We start from the raw sequence: 12,476 nt of genomic DNA on the forward strand, positions 1-12,476 counted from the left end.
CCACAGGGGATCCCTGCACTGACTGCCTGCCCCTTCTAGTGGTCACCCATCTATCTGCCTGCATCTTGGCTGTGACCACATCTCTAATGCTCCTATCTATGATGCTTTTCGCCATCTTTATGCTCTTAAGTGCATCCAGCTGCTGCTCCAACCTATCCATGCGGTCTGTAAGGAGCTGCAATTGGATGCACTTCCTGCAGACGTAGTCGTCCGAGACGCTGGAAGCGTCACGGATCTCCCACATCTCACAAGTGCAACATTTAAACCCACTGACCGACATTTCGAGCACCAATTAAATTATTTAAGAAAATTTATAAAACTCTTACCTTCACCTTTACCTTCTCACAGTGGCCTTTTTTTTTGGTCAACAGAGGAGGGAGGGAGGGAAACGCTAATGTAGTGTTTTGGGCTTACCGCTCCTTGACACCAGATCTTCCGCTTCCCACTTCTTGGTAGATGATGTAGGTCCGACTTCTCTCAGAATGCCTCAGTGAAGTCCCTCAGCCGCCTTTACCAGATGCTGTCACTCCTGTTTAACACTGGAGGTGTTCTTCCGCTTCCCACTTCTTGGTAGATGTTGCTGGTACGACTTCTCCCAGAATGCACCAGTGAAGTCCCTCAGCCGCCTCTACTGGATGCCACTACTGGATAGACTGGGACTTTTTTCTCTGGAGCATTGGGGTGAGGGGTGATCTTGTAGAGGTCGATAAAATAATGAGGAGCATAAATCAGCTAGATAGTCAATATCTTTTCCCAAAAGTAGGGAAGTCTAAATCTAGAGGGCATAGGTTTAAGATGAGAGGGGAGAGATATAAAAGGGTCCAGAGGGGCAATTTTGTTCACACAGAGGGTGGTGAGTGGTAGGTTGCCAGAGGTAGTAGTAGAGGCGGGTACAATTTTGTCTTTTAAAAAGCATTTAGACAATTACATGGGTAAGATGGTATAGAGGGATATGGGCCAAATGCGGGACTAGCTTAGGAGTTTAAAAAAAAAGGCGGCATGGACAAGTTGGGCCGAAGAGCCTGTTTCCATGCTGTAAACCTCTATAACTCTATGATCCTAAAAGGATGGCTGCTACAAGTCACATGACAACAGGGTTGGTCTGTTCTAGCAGCTACAGTAAGAAGTTTAACAACACCAGGTTAAAGTCCAACAGGTTTATTTGGTAGCAAAAGCCACAAGTTTTCGGAGCCTTAAGCTCCTTCTTCAGGTGAGTGGGAATTCTGTTCACAAACAGGGCATATAAAGACACAAACTCAATTTACAGAATAATAGTTGGAATGATTGGAATGGTTGGAGTCTGCCCACTGCCCAATATTCTGTAAATTGAGTTAGTGTCTTTATATGCCCTCTTTGTGATCAGAATTCCCACTCACCTGAAGAAGGAGCTTAAGGCTCCGAAAGCTTGTGGCTTTTGCTACCAAATAAACCTGTTGGACTTTAACCTGGTGTTGTTAAACCTCTTACTGTGTTTACCCCAGTCCAACGCTGGCATCTCCACATCATGACTAGCAGCTACCATCAGGAGTTATGGAAACAAAAGAATTCTTCACTCAGCCTTTGGAATCTCACATCTTATTGTACAGACCCTTTGTAATCAACAAAAGCAGGGGAAGTGCAGAAGAACAGGCACTCCCAAACAGAATCATCACCAAAGCGAGATCAAAACTCATACTGGAACAGATGCTATTACCACTTTGTTTCTGTCCTAAGGAGGAATAATGGACAGAAGAATAGAAACTGATTGTTACAACATGTCACATGACCCAAGCCTGGTCTTTTTGGACAGTTTTCACATTATGTCTTTTGCCTCACAAGCAGTCTGCTGTTTAACATTCAACTGATGAACCTCCACGCAGAACAAAAGCCTGTTCCTTAGCCTGCCTCTGCTGGAAGATTTCCTATCATTACTTACAGAACCAACCCAGTGTCTGCATGCCTATTTGTTCTTGTCATATCATCAACTGTATTGTGAATTCTACAACTCCAGTCAGTCTTCAGATCCATGGAAAATATAAGAAGAATTTTGAACCTATGGGGGTTGGATTTCTTTTCATGTCGCAGAAACCCAACAATTATAATTCTATTGAGGCATTGTCTGAGTGGAACATGCTGTGAGGACAAATATTGAATTTAATTGCAATTTTTGTAATATTTAATTTGTAATGTACTTTTACAAATTTTATGAATAAAGTATATTTCTGGGCAAAAGAAGAATGAAAGAGAAGAGTTTAATGGGAATTAAAATGTTATCCTAACTAAAATTGCATGAATGTGCAGTTCAATCTTTTTTCCATGATAATGGGATTGTTGGATACATGGGCTTCAGCCTAAATTGTATATCGAGGATAGAACATCAATATTTTACTGAATTTCACATCCTTTACCAGTGGACCACGTCATTTGACTGTTGAACCCTTCTGTTAGACTTATTGAGTGTAAGATTCTCTGAACAGCTGATTAGATGTCGGCAATGGGATCATTCGGTTATTCGGATAACTATAGTTTAGAAAGACTAAGACTGGAATTTTACTGCCCCGTCCGCCTAGAATGGGGGCGGATGAGGCTCGCAGAATAGAATTCTCTGTTGGCTTTGACGGGATTTTGCAAGCCTCGCCTGAGCGAGGTCACAGAATCTCACCCACAGTGCTCATTTTAAGTATTTACACCGGCTCTTACATGAGGCCAATCCAGGAAGTAGTGATAACATTCTTAAAAACTAATTATTGGGCATTTCTCTCTGCAAGCCGGGCCTTATCATCATCATGGATACCACCATCACACATGAGAACACCACCCACCAGGTACACGGTTCATACTGATGTGACTCGGCCAACGTTGTCGACCTTATATGCTACAGGAAAGGATGTCCCGAGTGTGGTACATCGGCGAGACCATGCAGACAACGGATGAACGGACACCGCGCGACAATTGCCAGGCAGGAGTGTTCCCTTCCAGCTGAGGAACACTTCAGCAATCAAGGGCATTCAACCTCCGATCTTTGGGTGAGCATTCTCCAAGGCAGTCTTCAAGACACACGACAACACAGAATTGCCGAGCAGAAACTGATAGCCAAGTTTCGCATGCGTGAAGACAGTTTCAACTCGGATCTTGGGTTCATATCACACTACATATAACCCCCACCATTGATTATTTCTCTCTCCACTCACACTATCTGTATCTGTAAAGACTTGATGAGCTGAAAAAACTCAAATTCTAACCATTATCTTGCCATTGTGTCTCTGTCCATTTATGCTGTGAAACCACCTCGCCACTCACCTGATGAAGGAACAGTGCTCCAAAAGCTCATGATTCCAAATAAACCAAATGTTGGACTTTAACCTGGTATTATGAGACTTCTTTGTGTACCCACCCCAGTCCAATGCCAGCATCTCCACATCTTGAATGTCAGTAGCAGGTTTGACAGCCAATTCACCAGCCTCCTGCCATTCACCTGGTCTCCCAGCAGGAATGGTACCTAATCAGAGGATGTGTAATGTAACCAGAAGAGGTGGCTGTTGCCGTGAATGCTCCAAGGCATTCACCAAGGAGTGTAGCTGGATTTCTGGACACAGATGAGTGGGCTGGGATGGCAGTCAAGGGGAGGAGATTTCTGGTGAGGGAAGAGAGGGGAGTCGGCAGCATGGGCAGATCATCCTAGATTATGAAGCTGTCTGGTGAATCTGTACCTCATATACTTCATGAATGCAAGTTGCTTTTGTTCTTATTTAAATAAGGCATCTTAATCACAGTTTAATTTTGCACACCATAATTTTAATGAAAATATGTAATGGTACCTTTCTGTGATACAATTATTCTAAAGCAATTGAATACAACCACTCCTCAAAAATTGAACACCCACAATGCAAAGTTCATTAATCAATTATATAATATAATATAATATAATCTAATCAATAAAATGTAATTTCTATCAAGTTACTGAACAGGTTACTTAGGAAAGGTGGTTGTAATTTACTCCGTTCATATGATCTCTTGCTTTTACTGATTTCAAGGATAAAATTGGCTTGGGGACAAAATCTTGCCAACCAGTTGAATTAGTGGATTCAAGTTTTTTAGACCTTAATGTGCTGCCATTGGCCTTTATAAATCTCTCAAATATGATAACTCTTTTTTCCCAATTCATGGAGTAAACCTGTGGCAACTACTCACAAACGAGTTGCCACTGGCCAACTTCTGATAATAAGTTCACCCTGGGCCACATGACATAATTGAAACTGTGGGCTGGATTTTCCCATCCTGACTGGGAGGGGTGGGTGATGGGGCGGAGGGGGCGGGGGCGGGGGGGGTTGCGCGGCAAAGTGCGTTAATCCCATTCTGAAGCGCTTTCAAATTGCTTTAAAAGTGAGTTCAAGATTCCTGGCGCCGGCCACATACAGCAGCATGGAATAAAATGCACATCGAGAGCCTATATGCAGGTATCCTGACTGCATTAGTGGTCATTTCAGACCTTCCACAATTCTGTTGGAGTTGGGCCCATGGTGAAAATCCAGCCCTGTGTTTCTCATTAAGCCAGTATATCTGTTCATCTTATAATCTCTCCATGAGGCCTTGGTGTTTGTTGTGAGAGTTGGCCTGGAGTTTTACAGACTTTGTATAGAAAGAGGGTAAAGCAAAATCCCAATACAACCCTTTGTATGAAATATTTATGTTTTAGCTGAAGAGGAGATATAAAACCTTATTTTTTCACTAGAACTGTTACCATTCTTTTGAGGAGGTCTGTACATTACCAAAATGTATTAAATCTGTATTGTTTGTCTCCATCATGATGGCAGCACTTCATCAGGAATTGGAAGCCCACGAACACCAGCCAATGCATTTTTAATCATTTTCTCCAGCATTTTATAATTGGTTTCAGCAGTAGCAGTTCCAGCATGGGGAGTCAGGATGACATTTGGTAAGTGCAGTAAAGGATGACTCCTTTAAAAAAGCACATGAAGTTTATCATCAAATATCTGCTGGGTTTCTATAATTCCATTAACTTTTCAGATGATCATTTCTGGTAATTTGAAGTAGTGAATATGACAACATACCTTGGAAGTGGTTCTGGATCAGTTACATCCAGAGCTGCTGCACGAATAACCCCATTCTGAAGCGCTTTCACCAAAGCATCCTGATCAATTACTCCACCTTGGGACATGAATAAAACGCATTCTCGATTAGTTTGGACTCTACGTTCTACTGAAGGTAAAACATAGACTGTAAATCTGTTAAACCTTGCCCGCAAACTGGCAGTTATATATCTTTGAACAAAAATTGTTCTGTAGTTGTGCTAACCCAATTACAATCATGAAGGTGTATCACGAAATAGATGTCTGTCGATTGGGAAAATGTCTTGCATCTCGTCCACATCCTTAACATCAAATTTCTTCAAGGATGCTACAACTCAAAAACCTTTTAATTCTGTAGGGCAAAAATAAATAATTGGTCCAGGTAACCACTATCTCCTGAGATCTTCTTGCATTCGTGTCCATGATATCTTTTTATACTTGACACAGCAGATTGGTTTAATATCTTACATGAAACATGGCACCTATACCCAAGTCTTGATGTCTGACTTGAGCTTGAAACCTTTCATATATTCCAATGATTTGATCTTGCCTTCCCACATAATGTATAATTATAATGTGTTTTATTCTTCCCTGCTCTCTTTGTTAACAATATGCTGCCCATTGGTGAAATCATTGGATCAGATATGCTGATATCATCCAATTATACCTTTCCAATTTATCTTTTGATTCCCAGATTATTACTTGTTTCTTCAAATTGTTGTTCTACATGAACTCTTGGATGAATCAACAGTACTTACAACTCAATTTAGCTGAAACTGAATTCATTTTCTTTGGTTCATGCTAACGTGTGTGTCTCTTCTCTTGAGTTCATTGAAGTTCCTGATTGCTGTTCAGGCTAATTCATGTTTGAACAGAGGGAAATATGATAGGATGAGGGATGAATTGGCTAAGGTAGACTGGGAGAGCAGGCTGGCAGGTAGGATAGCTGAGGAACAGTGGAGGATTTTTAAGGAGATCCTTTTCAGTTCTCAGCAAAAATATATTCCAGCAAAAAACAAGGATTGTAAGAAAAGGGAGAACCAGCCGTGGATAACGAAGGAAATAAAGGAGAGTATTAAAATAAAAACAGCTGCGTACAGAGTGGCCAAAAATAGTGGAGAAACAAGTGATTGGGAAAAATTTAAGAAACAACAAAGAGAGACTAAGAAAGCGATAAAGAAAGGAAGGATAGACTATGAAGCTAGGCTAGCAATTAATATAAAAAATGATAGTAAAAGTTTTTATAAATATATAAAAAGGAATAGAGTGGCTAGAGTGAATGTTGGACCCTTGGAGGACGAGAGGGGGGAGTTAATAGTGGGAAATGAGGATATGGCTGAGTCTTTAAATACGTTTTTTGTGTCGGTCTTCACGGTGGAGGACACAAATAGTTTGCCAAATATTAACGATAGAGGGTTGGCAGCAGGAGAAATACTTAATACAATTAATGTTACCAGAGAGGCAGTGCTGGGTAGACTAATGGGACTGAAGGTGGACATGTCCCCGGGTCCGGATGGAATGCATCCCAGGGTATTGAAAGAAATGTCAGAGGTAATAGTGGATGCGTTAGTGATTATTTATCAAAACTCGTTGCATTCTGGGGTAGTGCCGGTTGATTGGAAAACGGCTAATGTTACGCCGCTGTTTAAAAAAGGAAGGAGACAAAAGGCGGGTAACTATAGGCCGGTCAGCTTAACGTCTGTAGTAGGGAAAATGCTGGAATCCATTATTAAAGAGGAGATAGCAGGGCATCTGGATAGAAATGGTTCGATCAATCAGACGCAGCATGGATTCATGAGGGGAAAGTCGTGCTTGACGAACATGTTGGATTTTTATGAAGATGTGACTAGGGCGGTTGATGGAGGAGAACCGGTGGATGCGGTGTTTTTGGATTTCCAAAAGGCGTTTGATAAGGTGCCCCATAAAAGGCTGCTGAAGAAGATTAGGGCACACGGAGTTGGGGGTAGTGTGTTAAAGTGGATTGGGGACTGGCTATCCGACAGGAAGCAAAGAGTCGGAATAAATGGGTGTTTTTCCGGTTGGAGGAAGGTAACTAGTGGCGTGCCGCAGGGATCGGTACTCGGGCCGCAACTGTTTACCATTTATATAGATGATCTGGAGGAGGGGACGGAGTGTAGGGTAACGAAGTTTGCAGACGACACAAAGATAAGTGGAAAAGTGAATCGTGTGGAGGACGGAGAAGATCTGCAGAGAGATTTGGACAGGCTGAGTGAGTGGGCGAGGATATGGCAAATGGAGTATAACGTTGAGAAATGCGAGGTTATACACTTTGGAGGAAATAATAACAAATGGGATTACTATCTCAATGGAAACAAATTAAAACATGCTACCGTGCAAAGGGACCTGGGGGTCCTTGTGCATGAGACGCAAAAGCCCAGTCTGCAGGTACAACAGGTGATCAAGAAGGCAAATGGGATGTTGGCCTATATTGCGAGGGGGATAGAATATAAAAGCAGGGATGTCTTGATGCACCTGTACAGGGCATTGGTGAGGCCGCAGCTGGAATACTGTGTGCAGTATTGGTCCCCTTATATGAGGAAGGATATATTGGCATTGGAGGGAGTGCAGAGAAGGTTCACCAGGTTGATACCGGAGATGAGGGGTTTGGATTATGAGGAGAGGCTGAGGAGATTGGGTTTGTACTCGTTGGAGTTTAGAAGGATGAGGGGGGATCTTATGGAGACTTATAAGATAATGCGGGGGCTGGATAGGGTGGAGGCGGAGAGATTCTTTCCACTTAGTAAGGAAGTTAAAACGAGAGGACACAGCCTCAAAATAAAGGGGGGTCGGTTTAAGACAGAGTTGAGGAGGAACTTCTTCTCCCAGAGGGTGGTGAATCTCTGGAATTCTCTGCCCACTGAGGTGGTGGAGGCTACCTCGCTGAATATGTTTAAAACGCGGATGGATGGATTCCTGATCGGTAAGGGAATTAAGGGTTATGGGGATCAGGCGGGTAAGTGGTACTGATCCACGTCAGATCAGCCATGATCTTATTGAATGGCGGGGCAGGCTCGAGGGGCTAGATGGCCTACTCCTGCTCCTATTTCTTATGTTCTTATATAGTGTAGAATCGTAATCATGAGCTCAGATTCTTTGCATTTTTTCTGTCACCAAAATAATTTCTTCACTTTCTTCTCCACTGTTTTGCCTCTAGTCCATGCCTTTACCACCACACAATTTGAATTTTAATTGTCCTCCAAGCTAGCCTTCCATCTTCTTTAAATTATAACTCATGAAGAATGCTGAAACAGTCAGCATCCTTAACCAATCGGCTCGGTGGCACAGTGGTTAGCACTGCTGCTTCACAGCACCAAGGACCCGGGTTCGATTTCTGGCTTGGGTCACTGTCTGTGTGGAGTTTGCATGTTCTGTCCGTGTCTGCGTGGGTTTCCTCCGGGTGCTCCGGTTTCCTCCCACAGTCTGAAAGAAATGCTGGTTAGGTGCATTGGCCATGCTAAATTCTCCCTCTGTGTACTGAAACAGGCACCGGACTAGGGGATTTTCACAGTAGCTTCACTGCAGTGTTTTTGTAAGCCTACTTGTGACATAAATAAATAAATCTTTCATCAGCTCACTTCTTACAAAGCTCTGCTGTGCTTCTTTGAATCAATTTCAAAATCCTTACTCTTATTGTAAAAAACCATTACATCCTCATCACCAAAACCCTCTTCATCCCTGTCTCTACTTGAACTTTTTGTTCCTCCAGTACTTCTCTATTCCTTGTCCCCTTCATGGTCAAAATGCTCTTTCAGGCACCATGCCATGTCTCTGGAACACCCTCCAAAGTTCAGAGTCACAGAACTGTTACAGTGCAAAAGGAGGCTATTCGGCCCAGCATGTCTGCACTGGCTCTTCGAATGAGCAGCTCGCTTAGTTCCATTCCACTACCTTCTCCCATAACCTGCACATTTTTCTTTTTCAGATAAAAGTCTAATTCTCTTGAATGCTTCAATTGAGCCTGTCTCTACCACACCCACAGGCAAAGTATTCCTGATCTTCGCCACAGGCTGCATGAAAAGGTTTTTTAAAAACTATTTCTGGTTTTACTAATTACTTTAAATTGGTGCCCTCTCGTTCTCAATCCTTTCATGAGTGGGAGCATTTTATCCCTATCTACCCTGTCCAGATCCATCATAATTTTGTACATCTCTATCACGTTTGCCTTAGTTGCTTTCAAATATTTTCCACAAACTTTTCTATGCACTACTCCTTTGGTCTCACCACATAATCCAATTCTGATCTGTTCTCTTATCTTTGTGAAATACATGACTTTAGTACACACAACTGATTGAGTACATTTTATGCAAAACATTTATTATCACTCCATATCACTTTTGTGCAGCACTTCAGGCAATGCTCCTTGGTCATTCTAACTTAATCAAGTTGATGTTAGGGGCTGTTACGATGGTTTTCTTGTTGTATTTAAAACCCATTGTTCCCCTCAAGTAGCCAAAGTAACAGAGTGGTGTCAAGAGGATCTTTACTATAGCTAACTGCAAGACCCTGAATGTCTAGTCAGGGCATTCAGAGTGAAAAATTCAGAAATACAAAGGCAATTAAAGACTTAGCTTTGATTACAAGTAATTAGCATATACCCAATAACAGAATAGGAGTTATCGCTTTCCAATCATAGTGATGGTTACATCATGCATCCAATTAAAACTTGTGCATGTTATATCATCAAGAAATGATAGCTCTATCTCTGGCCAATGGTATCTCAACCTCCTTTTCCATTGTTTCTTGTTCTAATGGGCAGACACGAACTACAGTTACACATCATTTGAATAGATAGTCCTTGAGCCTTATCTGGGTTTACTTTAATCAAAATCTGTCATTTGCACATAGCTTTCCCTGTGTGACTGAGGTTCAGCTTGCAGCTTATATGATTTTTAAACGTGTGATTTTTAACCCTTTCACCTGACCTCACCAGCCTTCCATCTTTGCAATGGCTGCATTTGATCGTGGAGGAATACATTAAAAACAACTGAAAAGCTCCAGGTTAGAGCTCATGATACTTATCTTAAGGACATTGAACAACAAATGTCTGCACTTAAAACTGTAACTTCTATTGTGGCAAAAAAGTTTGAGGAAAAGCATGAACTAATCCAGTAAAATTTCAAAACTATAACAACTCAAGACTTTGTCTCATGAAAGGTCACAGATTTTATAGTTTAAAATTGATTTATTAGTGCCACAAGTAGGCTTACATTAACACTGCAATGAAGTTACTGTGAAAATCCCCTAGTCGCCACGCTCCGGCCGGCATCTGTTCGGGTACACTGGGGAAAATTCAACTGGGCCAATGCACCTAACCAGCACATCTTTTGGACTGTGGGAGGAAAGTTGAGCACCCGCCGGAAACCCACGCAAACACATGGAGAATGTGCAGACTCCGCACAGTGACCCAAGCCAGGAATCGAACCTGGGTCCCTGGTGCTGTGAGGCAGCAGTGTTAACTACCGTGCATGTGGGCATGGGGTCAGCTTCCACACACACGCTGACTATATCCAGTCATATCTCTCCATTATTTTTCTTAATTCCTCCAAATTGTCCACTGCCACTGGTTGTCCTGTATTTAGACTTGGATAAGTGACAATTTCCTCCTTTTCAACAATGGGAAGACTGAAACTATCGCCTTAAGCTCCAACTATCAATTCCATATTTTTGCCACGGTTTCTGGTTGAACTAGATTGTTCATAACATTTCCAGCCTATTTGATCCTATCCTGAACTCCTGATTCCATATCCTATCCATTTTCCACCTTGTATCTTCGCTTGCGGCACGGTAGCACAGTGGTTAGCACTGCTGCTTCACAGCTCCAGGGTCCTGAGTTCGATTCCCGGCTCGGGTCACTGTCTGTGTGGAGTTTGCACATTCTCCTCGTGTCTGCGTGGGTTTCCTCCGGGTGCTCCGGTTTCCTCCCACAATCCAAAGATGTGTGGGATAGGTTGATTGGCCAGGTTAAAAATTGCCCCTTAGAGTCCTGGGATGTGTAGGTTAGAGGGATTAGCGGGTAAAATATGTGGGGGTGGGGCCTGGGTGGGATTGTGGTCGGTGCAGACTCGATGGGCCGAATGGCCTCCTTCTGCACTGTAGGGTTTCTATGTTTCTATGTTTTGCCTCTACCTCAGCCCATCTTCTGCTGAAACATTTACGCAGATCTTTGTTACCTCCAGACTCAACTATCCCAGTGTTTTGTGGATGGCTTCCAATTCTCCACTCTCCTTAAACTTCATCTAAAATACTGCAGTCTCTTCTATCCTGAACCAAGTCCTACTCACCCATCGTCCCTATCCTTGCTATCTTACACTGGCTCCCAGTCCATTCTTATCCTCCATAAGAATCCATAAGAATCTCTACAGTACAGAAGGAGGCCATTTGGCCCATCGAGCCTGCACCAACCACAATCCCACCCAGGCCCTATTTCCGTAACCCACATATTTAACCTGCTAATCCCGCTGAATTTAGCACGGTGAATCCACCCAACCCACACATCTTTGGAGTGTGGGAGGAAACCGGAGCACCTGGAGGAAACCCACGCAGACACGGGGATAATGCGCAAACTCCACACAGACAGTGACCCGAGGCCAGAATCGAATCTGAATCTCTGGCGTTGTGAGACAGCAGTGCTAATCACTGTGCCAGCGTGCCGCCCTTTCACTGCTTTGCCTTGCAAGGTAAATTGTGTAAACAGTTTTGCAGACGACAGCTAATGTTATAAAGTAAGCATTAACATGATGTTTTCCTACCTCGGGAGATATTGATGAGTATGGCATTGGGTTTCATTAGACTAAGCTCTCTTTCCCCAATCAACTTGTAGGTTTGTGGCGTGAGATTTAAGACCACCATCACAAAGTCTGACTGCTGGAGGAGATCATCAATCTTCGCACAGTAACAGGCTCCGACCAGTCTCTCCTCTTCCTCAGCCCTAAAGACAGATCAGGCAAGTGTGGCAATTAATATAAAGGAACTGAATTTTGAATACCTCCTAGACATTTTGGTTACTTTTTAATGACAATAGACCTGGCCGGGGGGGGGGGGCGGGGGGGTTCAAATGGACATTAAGTTGAAGTTACCTCCAAATTCAGATCACCTGTTGCTTATTGACAATTTCCCTTGTCCCTTTGTCAACATATAAAATCATTGGAGTGCAGTAGTGTTAAATTGAATATATTTGGGGTAACTGTGTGCAGCTCTGGTCCCCATATTACAAAAACGATATTGAAACAATGAAGGAAATGTAGTAAAGATGTCCAAAATCCAGGTAGCAAGAAATGAGAGGATACAATTTTATGGCAGGATAGGAGGTTTTATAAAGTTTATTTATTTATTAGTCACAAGTAAGGCTTACATTAACACTGTAATGAAGTTACTCTGAAATTCCCC

The 12,476-nt window shown here is 42.7% G+C and overlaps 1 protein-coding gene across 2 annotated transcripts in view; it reads right to left on the bottom strand.

Moving 5' to 3' along the window:
- Positions 1-3,752: 3,752 nt before the first annotated feature.
- Positions 3,753-12,476, bottom strand: part of LOC144511394 (putative 2-ketogluconate reductase) — a 43,290-nt gene continuing 34,566 nt past the window's right edge. For both annotated transcript variants that reach the window (XM_078241720.1, XM_078241711.1), the window contains 3 exons: positions 11,840-12,018; positions 5,052-5,148; positions 3,753-4,938 (listed from right to left, as the gene is read on the bottom strand). In XM_078241720.1, coding sequence (XP_078097846.1) covers positions 4,782-4,938; positions 5,052-5,148; positions 11,840-12,018 — 433 coding nt within the window. In that variant the 3' untranslated portion in view covers positions 3,753-4,781. The remainder of the gene's footprint in view (positions 4,939-5,051; positions 5,149-11,839; positions 12,019-12,476) is intronic.

The sequence above is a fragment of the Mustelus asterias genome, chromosome 2 (assembly GCF_964213995.1).
Source record: "Mustelus asterias chromosome 2, sMusAst1.hap1.1, whole genome shotgun sequence".
Lineage (NCBI taxonomy): Eukaryota > Metazoa > Chordata > Chondrichthyes > Carcharhiniformes > Triakidae > Mustelus > Mustelus asterias.